Source organism: Balearica regulorum, chromosome 2 (genome assembly GCF_011004875.1).
Source record: "Balearica regulorum gibbericeps isolate bBalReg1 chromosome 2, bBalReg1.pri, whole genome shotgun sequence".
NCBI classification, from domain to species: Eukaryota; Metazoa; Chordata; class Aves; order Gruiformes; family Gruidae; genus Balearica; species Balearica regulorum.
In genome coordinates this window covers 118,480,246-118,497,179 of record NC_046185.1, presented here as the reverse complement: position 1 = coordinate 118,497,179, position 16,934 = coordinate 118,480,246, and the positions used below count along the sequence as shown (strand labels likewise).

Below are 16,934 nucleotides of genomic sequence, written 5' to 3'. Positions count from 1 at the left end.
ACCACTAGCAAGCAAAAGCTATTTGCTGGTTACTAATTTCTAACTTTTCACCAAAACAAAAAAGCAAATACTCAAATTCTTTTTGCTTCTATTTTCCTTGACTTTTAGGCTGCTCATTTTTCACTCTGGATCCTACTCCAGCACAATTTCCTTCTTCCATTACAATTTCTCCAACCGTGGGGAAAATGCTAACATTACAATTTTATTTTTTTTTAACACTCTATTTTCATTAGTAAGAAATTTTGGAAAATTAGAAGGCAAAAGAATCTGAAAAACTTACTATTGATTTTAAGGTACTTGGTGGTAAAAGGGGTGGAGGGGCTTGAGGGTTTTCTAATTATTTTTTTTTTTCCCCTTTCCATAGTATTCTGCAATTAAATCTTTTCCCCTTTCCATAGTATTCTGCAATTAAATCATGCTCCATTTCAGTCCTTCAAACTAGAAGCACTTCTGACTTCTGGACAAATTATTTTTTTATCTTGCAATGCCAGTAAGAATGAAATGTGCATCAGAGGCTATCTGTTTTTTTTCTTCTCTGGATATACACCTTCCTATAGAAAAGAAAACTCAGAGAAACAAGACCTGGTGCTGCCTAAGCTGTGCCTTTTCTCTTTATAAATAGAAGACCTCCATCCACAGCCTTGAAAAGTAAACAGCTTTCAAGGACATTGCACCAACAAACACACTACGTACTATTTAACTGGCTGCACTTGCTCTTTCCTTTGCTCTGGTGTGTTTACAGGTTGGAAAGATATCTGTCTGTGTTCTCTGATGGATGGGCTTTTGCATTTGTAACTAATTTCCAATTTTCTTACGGTCACATACCAGCCACTGATGTGCTAAAATGAGTTTCACTGTCTTAAATGGGCGTTGCATAACCAAAATGCTGGACACGGTTCTTGGATGGGGCATAACAACAAAGCCCACCAAGGTCAACAGGCATCTGCTCATTGACTTCGCTAGGGTTTGCATCAGGCATCCTGGCTGCCTGCACTTTTCTGATGAATCCTTATTTTGCCAGCATGAAAAGCTAAGTGTTTCCCAAAGCAGACTTTTTTTATCCCTTGTAGATGATAAAGTAAAGCACAAGACACCTAAGAAACAGCCCCTCAGGGAAACCAGGAGAGCAAGCAGACTTGAAAGGAAAAAGCAGGAGAAAGACAAAGAAGATGAGAGCAAAGAGGAAGACAGTTGTAGTCAACAAAACAGAGCTTCTAGGAGAAAAATCTACCAAAGAAAAAACAGTGATGGAAAAACGGCAGGAGAGGAAGGAAGCCGGCAGAGAGAGAGAGGCAAAAAGTCTCCTACCAAAGATCAAAAGGAGTTGGAAAACAAAGAAAGTAAAACAAACAAGAAAGGAAAGGAGGGGGAGAACAAACAGAAGACAGCCAGGAAAAACAGGTAATTAAACAATCCCTGAGTACCGTGCCTTGTGTCAGACTGGCAGTGGTATCGATGTGCCAGTGGCGTACGGGTCAGAACTGCAAACCCAATAGACTGTGAATAAGTCACTGCTCTCCCAAAAGAGGTGCAACAGTGGAAAACAGTAGTGTAAAATGCCACACAACCAAACTGCTTCTAAGGTCTTCTGTCATTATCATTTCTCAGCCAGGATCGGATCTGTGCATGTAGTGGAGTCCTAGCGCCTACAGCAGGGTGTAGAAAAGCACTCTTAAACAAGACAGCTTGCACGACTCAGACCTGGGCACATTTTTTTCGTTGGTGTATGGAAACACTCAGGTTAAAATGGATCTCTCAGGTTTTCAAGTCTCTTTCTCTTCCAAATCTTGCTTGTCCCAACCCTCTGCTTCTCCCCTTATCTTCCATTTCCTTCTGAAGGTGTGAAAAACATTTCTCCAAAGCCAGCTGTAGCCCTAGGCAATGCTTCTATAGCTGAAGCGTGGTCCAAAGCACAATGTTGGGTGAGTTATGGTGGGGTGCAATCACCTCTTCGTTATCCTGCGTTGGCATCACACCAAGCCGGGGAATGATGAGGCGCTGTGCCCACGTCAGAGTGGGATCCCCAAGGGGCAGTGGCACCGTGCCCACCCCAAGCAAGACCTTCCCTCTAACTCCTGCAAGTTTTTCTGTTTTGTGCCCTTTGTTTTGCATCTTCCCCAGTACTACTTCTGCTTCTTCCAACTCATCCGATGAGGAGTCACTGTCGGAGGAAGAGCTCGCGATGCTGATGGAGCAGGTGGAGCAAAAGAAAAAACTGATTTCCACCATGAGGAACAAGCCCTGGAGGATGGTGAAGAAGCTCTCAGTGCTCAGGTACCCATCACACCAGGAACCCACACCCCCGCGGTCTTTGCTGTCAGATGCACTTTGCCTTTCCTAGAAATTGCCTGTTTGCGGCCGTTACTCTAACACCTTGGTCTCAGAAAAAGTGACCAGCAGAGCCTGGCCAGCCTGTCTGGGCTTAAATGTTCAGAGTTAAAATGTGGAATTTGATTTTCAGCCTCTGTAACCAAAGAACGGGCAAGGTGCAAATCTGTTCAACTGATACCCACAGCCAGGTCATTCTACCCTTGTATTTAAAACCAAATGACTCACTACTGTCAGGCTACTTGTTAAAGCAAACTCTGTGCCCTGGTTTGCTTATTCATGCCCATTGTCAAACAGAAATCAAAGCGGCAAAGTGCCATGTTACTTCACACTTCCTGAGACAGTGCTGCTTGGAAAAAAATATTATTTGCAGAGGTTTATGGAGCAAAGATAATATTGCCACCTAGTCCACGCTGAACGTGAGAACAACTGGGGCAGCTGCAAAGATCCCTTAGTGCAGGGCAAAGGGGGGCAGCGGGGCAGGGTTCACCAGGACCGTTCCCAGGTCAAGGCAATGTTTCAAATCTCAGCTCTATTGGTTAAAAATCATCTGAAACCCCTTTCTACCAGGAGAGCTTTAAAAATAGCATTGAAAGGTATGCACAGTCCCATCGGGAGTGGTGATGTCCCCCCTCTGTCTTTCGCAAGAGGCTGCTCAGAGCTGCAGTGACCAGACTGTGAAGGCTGGCAGTCATCGGGTGTCTCTGCTTCTCTCTTTTACACCCTGAAGCCCAAGACTGGCTCCATCTTTTATTAAAATCAGGAGGCTTGAATATTGCCAATTATTTCTAAAAATCTGGGTAAATATCTACGCAGGAAAACTATATTAAAGCAGCTTTTCTATCTCACAGGCATGCTATAAGCTTGAGCTCATTACAAATAAAGTCTTATGACCCTGAAAGTCCAAAGTTCTGCAAGAAAAGGAAGAAAAAAGCAAAGCGATATTATTTCTGACATATTTTCCCTTTGCTATAGGATCCGGGCTAAAATTCTGCCTAGAATCATGTTTAATAACACACCTCTATCCTTTCATCTCATCCCTGAACCACGGCGATCCTTACCACCTGCTAATGAACCTAAATGAAATCGTTGCATTGCTTGTGCAGGGGTCTCCAGAAAGGCTCTCTGAGTGCTGTACATTCGTTAGGTATTTTGGCTGCACGGTCTCTACCTTGAGACAAGAAAGGCTTAGCCCCATTGCACACATGAGGGATATGAAACACAAAGAGAGTAAAAAAATATGTGCAAGACTTAGAAATCTCTCTTTAGGTTTGCAAATAAAGTTACAGGTGATTTTCCCAAGGTTACAGGGCTGAACTAGGCAACTATTTCTACCAAGTAGAAGTCCAACTTCCCCACAGGCTTAGGATTGCAAAGGATCTCCCAACTCCTTAAATTTAGTCTCTTCTCATGCCGTATCAGCAACATCAATATATGACAATCCTATCACAAACTCAGCGTACTCTAACATCTAATAACATCTACCTAGGTTCATTTCTCTTTATTTCCTTTAGAAACCTATTCTAAAATTAATTGCAATCTGCAGCTTGATTTTACTCCTGACCAGCATATGCTCATTTCTCTGGCACTGAGATTTTCCTGTTGAGCTACTTGTAGATCTCTGATATGGGAAGGTGTTCATGTAGGGAAATTCTGCATCCTCTTGGAATTTGTTTCAGTAGAAAATGTTTGGGTTTTTTTCTTGACCAATGGAGAAAGAAATTGTAGTAGGCGTGCTGGGGTGGGAGAGCTCTGGAGCAAGATGAACAGGCAGGCTTCTGGTCTACACCCAGGGAAAAGCAGGGAGCAAGATTTGGGACACATCTCTGCGTGAGCACGAGCACTTTGGGGACCTGTTGGCTAGCCATGGGTGGGCATGTGAGCTTTGCATGGCAGAGCAAGACCACCCCAGACACAGCACGGGGTGCAGAGAGCCCAAATCCCTGCCTTCACATGGGGAGGGCAGTGTGGCTGCTTTCCCACCACTGCAGGCAGAGGTGAAAAGCTAAAGACCCCTTTGCTGTTTAAATAACGCACTTGTTTGTTTTCTGATTAGGGAGGCACAAGCTTTTGTAGAGAAGTTTGAAGGAGCTCTGGGAAAAGGCAAGGGCAAAAAGTTGTACGCGTATAAGATGATGATGGCAAAGGTAAGTGCTGCAACGATGTCAGGGAAAAGCCTGGGTATCTGGTTATCCATTCAGCCCATTTTTAGTAGAGTTTATTGACCCATATTTGGCAGAAGAAACACCAGGAAATCAGAATACAACTTCCTGCCCACATTCAAAAAAGGAGTAGCCAACTTCAAATCTGTGATGATTACAGAAAGAACAGGGGGAAATTCCCCCCACCTGAATCTTGTTGAGACCTTCCCTGAAGCAAGGGAGGATTTGCAGGGGCAGGGAAAAACATGGCTTTCTGGTTGCAACCTCCAAAACTGTGGGACAAGGTACCCCTAAAGAGGAGAGAGGCCATGCCAAACTCTTGCACTGTCCCATGGACTCGTGTAAAATTTCATCTTCCTCATTAATGAGACAAGGAGAATGACGACTGTGTTGTAAGACTGAAGTTGGTAGCCAAGATGCATGTTGTCATGGAGATTATATAGAGAAGTGAAAAATGGAGCCAGGCCTGAGATGATCAAATCAATGGGAGTTTAGCCACTGGTCTGATGAAGGATTAAAGCTCAGTATTTTATCAGATTAAATTTCATTTTAAATAGAGTTGGTTCTGCATCAATTCTTTCGGTCCATGGCTAGGTCTGGATTTTCCACCCCTATATAATAAGGTAAACTCATAGCACAACTGCAGCTTTCCGAAAGCCTGGAAAGGTTAAAATTCACATATTGAATGCAGACACTTGGGGGTGGGGGGGCCTTTTAGATTGAACCTAGTTTCTGAAATAGTCCAAAAGATCAGACGCAGACCAGAGTTTTTGCTTTGGACTTTACACCCATTCCTAGCAGCGCTACCAAACCCTGACATTAGAAAGCCCTACGGCCTCCCTCTTTGCTCCTCTCTGTTCACAGCAATATTGTCTTGTTTCAGAAATGGGTGAAATTTAAGAGAGACTTCGACAATTTTAAAACCCAGTGCATACCCTGGGAGATGAAGATAAAAGAAGTGGAGAGTAAGTGGAAGTTGCTGCGCAGTGGCAGTGAGACATTTTGTAAGACAGCTTTGCCTTCATCCAAACAACTCTCCAGCTCCCTGGTCCCCAGTCTCCGCTTGCCCCGGGCACTGATACCAACCCAGGAGCACACACCCCAGGCAGCTCCAGGCTTTGCCATCTCCATCAGTGGTGGGGACTGTCAGGAGGGTCTTGGGCAACACGCTGGGGAGACCTGAGGGTAAAGGGGTCCGCGTCTTGCTGAGGATAGTTTAGCCCTCCTAGACTCCTAACCACTAAGTGTCTTCTGGTTCAAGGTCACTTTGGTTCCTCAGTTGCTTCCTACTTCATATTTCTGCGGTGGATGTACGGAGTAAATCTTGTCCTTTTTGGGTTAATATTCGGACTGGTTATAATTCCAGAGGTAAGTGCTTAATTTTCCTTTCAGTAATATCTTGCCCATTGCTTAACAGGAACGTGAGATTGATAGCACAAACAAGTGTCTTATAATGGGCAGTGCTTTAGAAAAATTGAATGTATAAGTGTGATTATTTACAAAGAATAACTTACAAGGCTGTTACTGACACAGGAGCAAAAGTCAGATTGAAATTAGGAGACCTAAAATGCCATCAAAGATCCTGCCCATCCAGCAGCAAAAAAGGGAGCTCAAAAATCTAACCTGAGGCTATTTTTACATTTTGACTAAAGTGAAAAATATGATCTAGGAATCCTATACACACAAGCTCAGGTACGTAAGAGCTGTAAGAATAGGACTGTGCTCTGAAACTGATTAAGAAAATCCTCATTGCAGTATGGGACCTCCCCAAACATTTCCTTCACCTCTCTGCATTGCAAAAATCACAGTACAGGTGGTGAAGTAGATTCCTACGTAATTACCAAGGACCAGGGCTGCCAGCTGCAATGCAGTCCTCACTGGGTGTGTCGAGTCCAGTTTTGACAACGTGCAGTTGCATGAGCTTTCACAGACACAAGGATAAGGCGACAGTGGAAAACCTGGGTTTCTGATGGATGGTGCCACTGCCAGGACCTCTCCTCAGGCACACGAGCCCCTTTTGGGCCCTCTGAGGGGCACGGCCCTGGGGCGACAGACACCGCAGAGCCCCGCAGGAGGAGCCGTCACGGGAAAGAATAATTTCCCAAGCATTTTGCCAACTAACATTTGTTTGGGAAATATCCCTTTTCTGTACTTCTAATTCAGATGATTCACGAGGAAGAGTTTTATTTTTAGTTTTTCTATTTCTCGCTGTTCGTGGAGAAGGAAAAGGATCTCATAGTCAACTTTATATGATCGTTTATTCAAGAATTCTTTAATGTAGCCATTACAGCTCTGGCTAAATTACTCAGTGCTGTCTTTAAAGGCTGTGCAATCTGCAGACAATGGCATCTGCTCTGTTCAATGCAGATTTTTATGTAGCAAAAATGCAGCACAGAGTCTCTCCTGAGGACCATGCTTTTGTTCTCCTTAATGTGGTTGTTCACACTATCGAAAATAAAAGCTCTGTTTCCTCCCAGGATGAAGAGACATAACCATTAGCACTGAACAATACAAATGTATTTTGTTAGCAACTATGCATATGGTAGAAGACTAAACAGATTTCGTCTTTAAAGTATGTATACTGTTACTCATTGCCTACTGAGCTGTTACGATATGGAGAGTAGCTGGGCAATAAACATTTAATCATAAATGATTTTGAAATTAATTAGATAGCCCTAAAAAATAAGTGATAGATGATATGCTAGGACCTTTCTAGGCTATGAATGCTAATGAGATATCTTGGTATGGACACCAGTCAGAGTCTACTTGTAGATATATTATTAACTCTCCATAGCACTTGACGTTCTCTGTCCGGACCACAATAGCTGCTGGACTTGCTACAAGACCTGCTTTGTGTGGTGCTATCAGGAGAGGCTGTGCCATGAAAACTGCTCTTTGCATCATTTTGTCAGATGCTCTTTTGCCCAAACCTAACTGCCCTTCACCTCACCCTGAGATCATTTTTCAATTCAAGACTATATAATACAAAATACACCGCAAGCTCAACCCAGTGCTCTTGACTTCTCAAAGGAGGAGTCCTGCATAAATAGATAAAGCTAATCCCTTTATTGCATTAGACCCATGAAGTTCAAGCAAAGAACTTCTTCCTAAAACTAAGGACATTTAAACTGGAGCCGTTCATTGAGAGATACAGTTCCTTGGCAAAATAGTTCCTGTACAATGGATGTTACCAGGGAAAGGGAACTCCTCTGGTTATCTGAGTGGAATTAAATATTTTAGACTGCTGCTCCGGTATTAAGAAATGAAATATCTATTAAAATCAACCAAAAGAGACTCATTAAGAAAAAAAAACAACTGCTAAAACCTGTACAATGTGTTACACTACACATGCATCGCTGTTATTAACGTTCACCAGGTCCTGATGGGAATGCCATATGGAAGCATGCCGAGGAAAACCGTACCCCGGGCTGAACAAGCAACAGCTATGGATTTTTCAGTTCTTTGGGATTTTGAGGTAAGTACAGGAGCATTAATCATAAGAGATCAGCTGAATACCTACTACAACCCTTCAGAAGTTAGTGGTGCTACAGGGACAAATTTGTTCTAAGATACACTATCAAAGCACCTATTTCTTCCAGAGTATGAAGACACCTGCTGCCATGAAATCTTTGTGGATCTCTACTGATTTCTGGCCAAAACAGCATGTGCACATGCAGGCACCTGCATATATATGGATTTGAACCACTTCCCTATACAAATGTGCTAGCTGGCGTATGTCATATGTGTGTGCGTATACACACAAAGACACACATGCATATATTTCTCAGTGTTGCAGAAACAAAGCAGATGCACTTTTATTCCAAAGGGGACATATCACATCCCAACACAGCTGGCTAATGTATCTGTCTGGGGTTAATGAGGTGCAACAGGACAAAGTAAAATCCACTAAGGCCAGTTGAGTTATACAGTTCCACACTGAAGGAAGTCAAAGCAGATTTAGGAATCCCATGTACTTTTATCTGCACAGTATTTTTATTCACAAAGCACAAGAAGCCAAAGTCATGTTTTTCTACGAGCATCAGTAGAAGCAGGTGACTATGCAAACTGCCTGGTGATGAGGTTGGTGCAACTCACTTAAAACATATTCACAGAGTTGACTCGTGAACTGAGGCAAAAAAAAAAAAAGGTCCTTTTTCAGAGGAAAAAACACCCAATAAATAAATTTCTGCTGTATTTTAAATCTACATAGAACAGTCTATAGAAATCTACATGATCATCTCACATTCACGATGTAGAATTTTATTCTGAAAAACACAAAAAATTTTGTATGCAGAAGAGCCATTTTACTTCCAACCAGAAAGCCAGCCGGCACGCCAGTGAAACGCGAGAGCTACAATGACCCAGGCACCCAGAAGGCGCGTTCAAGCTGCGGACCCCCTTCGCGGGCAGGGACCACCTTGCCACAGCACTGAACTCACTCATAGCCTTAGGAAGGGGATTGCTCCCCACATCTCTGCCATCCCTGTTACCCTGAAATATTTATATGACCCTAAAGCTAGAACCAAAATTTAGGACTTGTACCCAAAGGGAAAGACCGAGTTTCCAGCCGCCCACCCTTGGCTGCAGTCTCGACTCAGATCCTCCCCCCCGCCAGGTACTCTTTGCCTTTGAAGATTTAGGCCAAAGGGATTAAGTGGTTTTAGGGGACAGCCCAAAAAATAAACAGATGTGTGCGGGGGAGTGAAGAGATTCTGCTGTGGCCAATACCTTGGGATCTGACTTTCAAAGCTGCTACTTCTGAAAATATTTTTTAAATGCTTGTTGGTGCTGGCCCACATATTACAAGTGTGGCACCCAGTCCTTCTGTAATAAACCCCATCACAATTTCCTTAGCTAGAAAAAACCCACAACAACTACTTTAATGTAAGCCAGATTATTTAAATTAATTTATTAATAAGGCTTCAAACACTGACGCGTCCAGGAACCTGACAGGGCCAGACCTTCATTCACCACCCATTTTCTGCTGAGGATCCTTTTAGCTCTTGCTCTCCCAGCACTTTCATTCACTTGCCAGAATCCAAAATTCAGAGGTGAATTGGCAACACTTTGAATAACACTGCACTGAATAAAAAGCTCATTTGAGCATCACATTGTAAAAATATGAGAAACAGCATTTAAACTCATTCATCCACAAAAAAAAAAACCCCAAACAAAACTCCAAAATAAGAAAAAACCAAAACAACCCTGCAGGAGTGTTGCTGAACTGCAGCTGCTTATTTTGTCTGGGGGACAATAAACTATATGCATATCAGTAAGGAAATTTGCTCTTAGATGAGGCTGTACCATTGCACGAAAGGCTGGCTACCATGACCCGCCAGTGGCTTGGTACATACATCTCCCTTCCCCTGCTGTCACCAAGGGCTCAATCCTCTGAACCCCTCTGCCATACAGCTCCCCGTACCGTACCCGCTCCCCCTTGCTGTTTGACACCAGGGAGCACTCACTCAAGCTGGAGAAGCAATCTCCAGCTATGGGGCAGCAACACACACCTATACCATCTGCAGCCAGATGATGTCAAATTAAGCCCTTTGCAGAGACTTGCCCTTTGAAAATGAATAGATGCTTATTCCAGCGTGCTCCACAGGAGGGGAGCAATTGGGAAACATATTTCAGAGCAGGCATAAAATGAAGAGTCAATACTGTGATCCTGAAAAATACATTTCAAGAGAGAGAGAAGCCAGGGAAATGTATGCTTTGGCAACAAGGAGGTCACATCATGGATTTCCAGAAGAGTAGAAAGGAATAAATCTCACTTGGACACCAGACACCATGTCTCACAAATGGAGTTTAAAGAACGTACTGGATGATGTGACCAGAGAAACTCATTTTTCAGTCCACACCATTTGATGAATCAAAAAGACAAAGGTTTGGGATTACAACCTGAGAAAAAAACCTCACTAGCACCTTCAGGGAATATCATCTTCATATTTTATGAGGCTTTTTTCATTACGCCTCCCCAGCACACATTATACAGAGCCCCAAGCAGCCGCGCTGTGGTGTGCCAGCCACGGGCTTGCCGCATTTCCCCGAGAGGCTCGGCAGCACAGGCAAAGACACACGCAAAGTCGTCCTGTCCCTGTGGCACTGCGCTTTGTGCAAGGCAAACACGCAGGTAATGTGGCAACCAGGGATACCAAAGTTTTATATTAAGTTAGGAATGAAAAACCTGGCACTTTGGAGGAGCTTAGTCTAATTGATTAAATGAAAGCGGTCAAACACTGGAAGAGAAGCCCAGAAAGGTCGTGGGATCTCCGTCCTTGGAGATTTTCAAAACTCAGCTGGACATGGCCCCGAGCTACAGCACTTAATTTTGAAATTGGCTCTGCTTTGTGCAGGGGGCTTGACTAGATGACCTCCAGGGGTCCCTTCCCATGTAAATTACTTGGTGTCTCTAAACAAGATCCATTACACAGCCTCTGATACAAGCTTCAATTTATGTCTCAATTTTGGTCTTTTCAAAAGTTTGATCAGAGGGGAGCTTGCTGAACTATCATGGCCAGACTGATTAAGTACACTTAATTTATGAGCTGAAAGACAACAGGCAAAAAATACAGAAGTACAATATGCAAAGATACACACGAACTCGGAGAAGATATGACAGAAAAATAGGGAGAGATTGCTAACGCAAATTAGGAGATCTGCACACTGGTTGAATGCCCAACAGCTTGTACAGCAAAAAAAAAAAAAAAAAAATCTACTTGAGACATCATAGTTGATATTGTGTCCGAGCTCTGCTTTGCACAGGAAAGTCATGCTTTGATTTTAGTCTTTAGCTATATTTGCTCTGCAGGTGGTAGCCAGTAAAAGGAACTAAATCTGCAGGGTACCGAGCATCAGCTGCCTCCCAGCTGAAAGAAAAAGTTTCATATCATGGTGGGAAACCCCTTTGCTACAGCATTTCTACAAGATCTGAGTGTTTGATACTGGCTTACAGAAGCATGTGGGCTACAGCCACAAAGAGCAGTAAGGATGTTTTTCTGGGAAGGATGAAATAGTGATGGATAAAAACTACATTTTAGTTTTGAGCCAGTATCCTCTGATAGGCTCTCCCTCTTCTTCCCGCTCTTAGGAAGATAAGCTCTTAGGAGGATGGCTTTCAAAATTGACAGGGCAGCAAGCAGCCAAGAATGAGACACTAAAAATTTTTCCAGGTTGATTTTTCTTGTTTTAAATCTTCAGTTTTCACCAGAAACCTCTTCCCTGAGGAAGAAAACCTGCACAGTTTACACAAAGGTTTATTTTTGCTTTCCTTCCAGGGCTACATCAAATACTCAGCGCTCTTTTACGGCTACTACAATAACCAGCGGACAATTGGCTGGTTAAAATACAGGCTACCGATGGCATATTTCATGGTTGGGGTCAGTGTATTCGGCTACAGCCTGATGGTTGTTATAAGATCGTAAGTACGGCTGGCATTGCCCTCTCTGCAAAATCCACCCAGCTGTGCCTTGCAGCTGGGATCCCCTCCGTGGGCACGGCTCACAGCTTGGTCCAGCCTTGGCCGGGCAGCTCAGGGAGCGTGGGGTGAAGGGGGCTGCATGCCTGCTGTGGTCACACACTTGGCCTCAGCATCCACCACCCCTGGCTCTGGTGGGCTGGGTGGACCTGGGCAGTCCCCTGCCTCAGACATGGGCTCACATGCATTATTTTGAACCCTCCCACCTCCTTCTCCAGCCCTCTTCTTTCTCCTCCTCATCTCTAAATCACTTTAATCCTTCTTCCAACATCACTACAGGGCTGTCAGGTGGATTTTTTACACAAAGGAACATTTTATTTACAGCAAATGTCAAAGGCTCCTTTTCCCATCCTTTCATTGCAAAAAAAACATTCCTGAATGCCAATGTGAGTCACACAGATGGTGCAAGGGGTGTAGTAAAGAGCCAAACGCTACCAGACTGCTTTTGGTGCATCCCCAAACCAATCAGTGCAGGTTTGGAGCAGGGCTCCAATCTCTGTGCCCCTCGTGCACTGTCCCTGGGCACCAGTGCGGCCCCCGCGGCATCCCCAGGGCACCCAGGATGCAACCAAGGCACCTCTTGCTGCTGAGACAAAGCCAAAAATAAAACCCTCTGTCTCTCTCTAGAGGCCACACCATGCAAAAGTTATCTTTCCTTTGCAAGAAAGGATAAGCCCCCGGATTTGTACAGCTCTCAAAACAGGCCCTTATTGCTGGGCAGCAGAAAGAGCCTCTTGAGCCTCTGGCTGGAGCGGGACACGGGGATTTGCTGTACATTTGCCATGAAATTGCAGCATCTGTTGTCTCGCCTTCCTTGAGGGACTGGTGCTAGGAACTCTAGTGGGAGTTACAGAAGGATTTCAGGGATCAAATAATAGAGAGGGAACAGCAGAAGCTATATCTGCTCCTTTGCTGATTAACAAGAATAATCCTTTTTCTCTCCCTGCATGGTTTGCTGCAAGCTCTTTGGCTCCAGCATTGTGCAGCTACTAAAATCTCACTAAAACTTTGTTGCAGTGGGTGTATTGGATGGCACTGGTGATTTTTGACTAAATTTAACTAACTAAAGGTAGCCATAATCTTATACTGTACCCTAGGCCCCAGAAGCACTGTAAATAGACTTTCTTCACACACTAGCTGGTAGAAGCAATCCTTAATCTGCTTTAATCACCTGTGGTAGTTTTTTTTCCACATTACCGTTTTCAATACAAGACCTGCAAAGCCCTGAAGACCCCTTTTGACTGTTCAGTTTTCCTTAAACCTAAAGTCCCACGGCACATGATAGACAGTCGCACCCAAACCCCTAGAACAGTCACTCCGCTCCTTCCTTATCCACCAGCAATCCCAAAACACCGGTGCTACTTTGCAAAGCCGAAGGACACGGGTGGCTCTGTGAAACACTCCCTGACCTTGCCACCACACATGTCCTTGCACAGGATGGCACGCAATGCCAACGAAAGTACAGCAGACGGGGATGATGACAACTTCATTTTCAGCTGGAAAATGTTCACCAGCTGGGACTACCTCATTGGCAACCCAGAGACAGCAGACAACAAGTTTGCATCCATCACCACCAGCTTCAAGGTAACCCTAACTGGCATTTCTCTGTCTGCTTCTGGGGATGCTCCCAGTGCCTACCATGGCAGAGGTTTAAGGGGAAATCTGGGTACCTGTACTGCATCTCTCCATATGAACGGGGTATGGTGTTGAATCACAGCGGCTCCAGCTCACGTGCCATGAGTCACCCCAACAACCTTTTTAGGATTTGAAAAAAAATCTGGTTTACTTCAGAGCATAATTTACCTGCCACATTCCCCTGGGACTGTGGGGTGTTTGCTACTTGATGTCTTTCAGTCAAACCAGGATGCCTGTATGAAGCTTTATGTGAGCTTAACACAATTACAAAATTCAATATAGCTGGAATAGCATGGGATTTCATTTCATAGGGTAGAAAACCATTTGATGTTGCCTTAGGCTCAGTGCTGCAAGATACACACTCCAATTCTGTGAGCATCCCTGTTTTTTTCAGGAGTCTATTGTGGATGAGCAAGAAAGCAACAAGGATGAGAACATCCACCTGAGGAGGTTCCTGCGGGTTTTGGCCAACGTACTCATCATATGCTGCTTGTGCGGGAGTGGCTACCTCATTTATTTTGTGGTGAAACGCTCCCAGACGTTTTCCAAAATGCAAAACGTTGGGTGGTATGAAAGAAACGAGGTAAGGAAACTTTGCTTCCAGTTTTCTGCTGTGATAATTTGCCTTGGACGTCAGCATAATCGTTGCCACAGCTTAAGGACAGCATCCAAGGCAGAGGGATTCCCTGCCAGGGCCCAGAAGTCCCCTTCAGTACCTTTGTACTTGTTTTAGCTGGGAAGCAAGTTGGTCTCACTGAGAGTTTCTAGGGCAGATTAACAGCTCCTGAAAAGAAGGGAAACTGCTCTTACTATAAATCACCATAAAATTCAATGTGCTTTCAGGACTTACATCACTGACCATTTTTTTAAAGCATCTACCTCAAATTGCATATTAATGCTTACAAATTCTGTTGCACTAGAAAGCTCTCTGGGTGTTAGAAATGTCCATGATCAGACATAAAACTAAACTCAGATCTTTATTGTCCACTCTGAATAATGGGAATAAGATTTTACAACTTGCACAAAAATTTCAGTTGTCAAAATTTTTAAATGTCTGTTTTTGGAACGAGAAGTTCAAATCTTGAAGCTCTTGACACACATACAAAAAATTGTTTCAACCTATAGAAAGGCTTCATTTCAATGTATACTATATTATCATGTATTTATACATCAAAGCCAAATTAAATTCAAAGCCATGCATTTTCATAATTCCCTCAGAAAACGTTAGCAAGACAGCACTTTCACACAAAATGCTTTATTTCAGTGAACTTTTCCCAAAGAAAAAAAATCCTATTAAAAAAAAAAGTTTAAAGTCTGAGACTTTCCTGGTGATAACTTGAGATCTGAATATACACAGTTCTGGGTGCTGTTCCCCCTCCTGGAAAAAAAAGCACACAAAAAAAAAGAAAGAAAAAAAAAGAGAGACCTCTGAGTTATAGCCCGCCAGCGGCTGTACAGGCACAGTCCTCTGCAGGCCAATGGGCACTGTAGGGCTGTAAAAAAAGATAGAGCCTGCAAGTCATGCCTCAGCTAACGCTGACTTGCCAATGACCTCATTGACCACAGTACGACTTAGCGTCTTGCACCATATAGAGGAACAAAACTACCACTAGAACATCTTTTCTTGAGCTGCAAAACTGAGTCCTTGATGTGCTTCCATTCAAATCCGTAATTGCCTATTGCAAAAGCAAAGGTGCTGAATGTGGAAAATAAACATAAGCATTGACTAATTATCTTTAAGCGCACAAGCCAAACCTTGAGCTTCCTCAGAAACTAAAATAAGAACCTTGGAGCTGATGCAAGCAGTACTGCGAGGGACTCAAGTAACCTAAATATTCATGAGTCTGGACTGACAAGGAACAAATTCTTCAGAGCTCATTCCTTTGAGATAACAGCAAAAATGCTCCTGCAAGAGCAACTGTGTAACCCAGCCCTGAAGTCTGACGCTGTGCTGCCTGCACGCTAAGCAAAGCCAGGAGCTGAGCTCGCTTTGACTCACTCCCCTTTATAAATCCTTCAGAAAGCTCCAACCCATTGCCGGCAGCCCTCACTCTGCTCTAATATAGTCATCATTGTAACTGTTAGCGGTAATCTCGTTTTCCTCATGTGGCAGGTTGAAATTGTCATGTCCTTGCTGGGCATGTTTTGCCCTCCGCTGTTTGAAACCATTGCTGCACTAGAAAATTACCATCCCCGCATCGGGCTGAAATGGCAGCTGGGGCGGATCTTTGCACTCTTCCTTGGGAACCTCTACACGTTTTTGTTGGCCTTGATGGATGACGTCAACGAAAAAGTAAGAGCTGAGAAAAAAGCCACATTCACTAGCATTGTCCAGAGCCGAGGGCGAGTGCAGCCCATCCCTGCAGCTGGCAGAGACGATCACCCCCTTTGCAGCAGGCGCTTCCCCCCTCCCCAATCCTCTCGAGCACCGGCTACAGTGCTCTGGGGAGAACCACAGCCCAGAGGGGTTTCCAGAGAGTCTCCAGCTTCTCTTTACAGCCCTGAATTGTCTCCTATAATCATGGCATATTAGTATAATTTGATTTTTCTCTCCATCTGACACTGTTTGCAATTTCTATTAACGCAGACCCCGAGGATATAGTTTATAATCCTTTTCCCCTGCCCTCCCCTCTTTAATAATATCCTGGTAGCGTGTTGCAGGCAGATAACTGCAGGAAAGGATAAACATCTAACTGATCCACAGAAAAATGAGTCTGTTTGAAGCTGAGAAGAGTTGGAGGAATCAGGGCGGTTTGCTCTGCCCTGAAAAACGATGAAGAAAGTGAAGAAGGAGGACTGGGTGAAGGCTCCCTCCGCACACACTAACCTTGCAGGAGGTCTGGCTCCTCCATTCACGGGGAGCAGGCTGCTAGCTCCCCCAAAAGTCATAGTGCCCCAAGCTACTTTCAGTCTGGAGGGGCTGCTGCTCTCCTGCTCCTGGCCAAAGGGAAGGAGTTTCTGTGCCATTTCCCTTTCCAATGCCAGCACCGCAACTCTGTTGTAAGCAAATGCTTGTATAATGGGTGGGAACTGGTAGGGAGGAGGGGGAAACCCAACACCTTGGGTGTCTCCAAACGCATCCTCTGGGGCTCCCCATTTCCTGACGTTTTTGGCTGGGAGGTCTCTTCATTGCAGCTGGCTGAAGAGGATGTGGTGAAGAACATCACACGCTGGACGCTGCTTGGCCACCACAACTCGTCTGTGGGGAATGGCAGCACCGTCACCCCACCTCCCCTCGATCCTGCAGACGTGCCCAGGGGACCCTGCTGGGAGACAACTGTTGGCATCGTAAGAAATTCATTATGTAGTCTCTGGGCTAGTTTGGGGTGGGG

The 16,934-nt window shown here is 44.3% G+C and overlaps 1 protein-coding gene across 1 annotated transcript in view; it reads left to right on the top strand.

The window, feature by feature from the left end:
- The window catches only part of TMC2 (transmembrane channel like 2), a 32,497-nt gene that overhangs the window by 1,397 nt on the left and 14,166 nt on the right, over positions 1–16,934 (top strand). Inside the window, exons 3-13 of the mRNA XM_075747135.1 lie at positions 1,071–1,401; positions 2,122–2,274; positions 4,385–4,475; positions 5,374–5,455; positions 5,752–5,858; positions 7,867–7,965; positions 11,768–11,910; positions 13,404–13,551; positions 13,997–14,185; positions 15,716–15,895; positions 16,738–16,890. Of these exons, the coding sequence (XP_075603250.1) occupies positions 1,071–1,401; positions 2,122–2,274; positions 4,385–4,475; positions 5,374–5,455; positions 5,752–5,858; positions 7,867–7,965; positions 11,768–11,910; positions 13,404–13,551; positions 13,997–14,185; positions 15,716–15,895; positions 16,738–16,890 (1,676 nt within the window). The remainder of the gene's footprint in view (positions 1–1,070; positions 1,402–2,121; positions 2,275–4,384; positions 4,476–5,373; positions 5,456–5,751; positions 5,859–7,866; positions 7,966–11,767; positions 11,911–13,403; positions 13,552–13,996; positions 14,186–15,715; positions 15,896–16,737; positions 16,891–16,934) is intronic.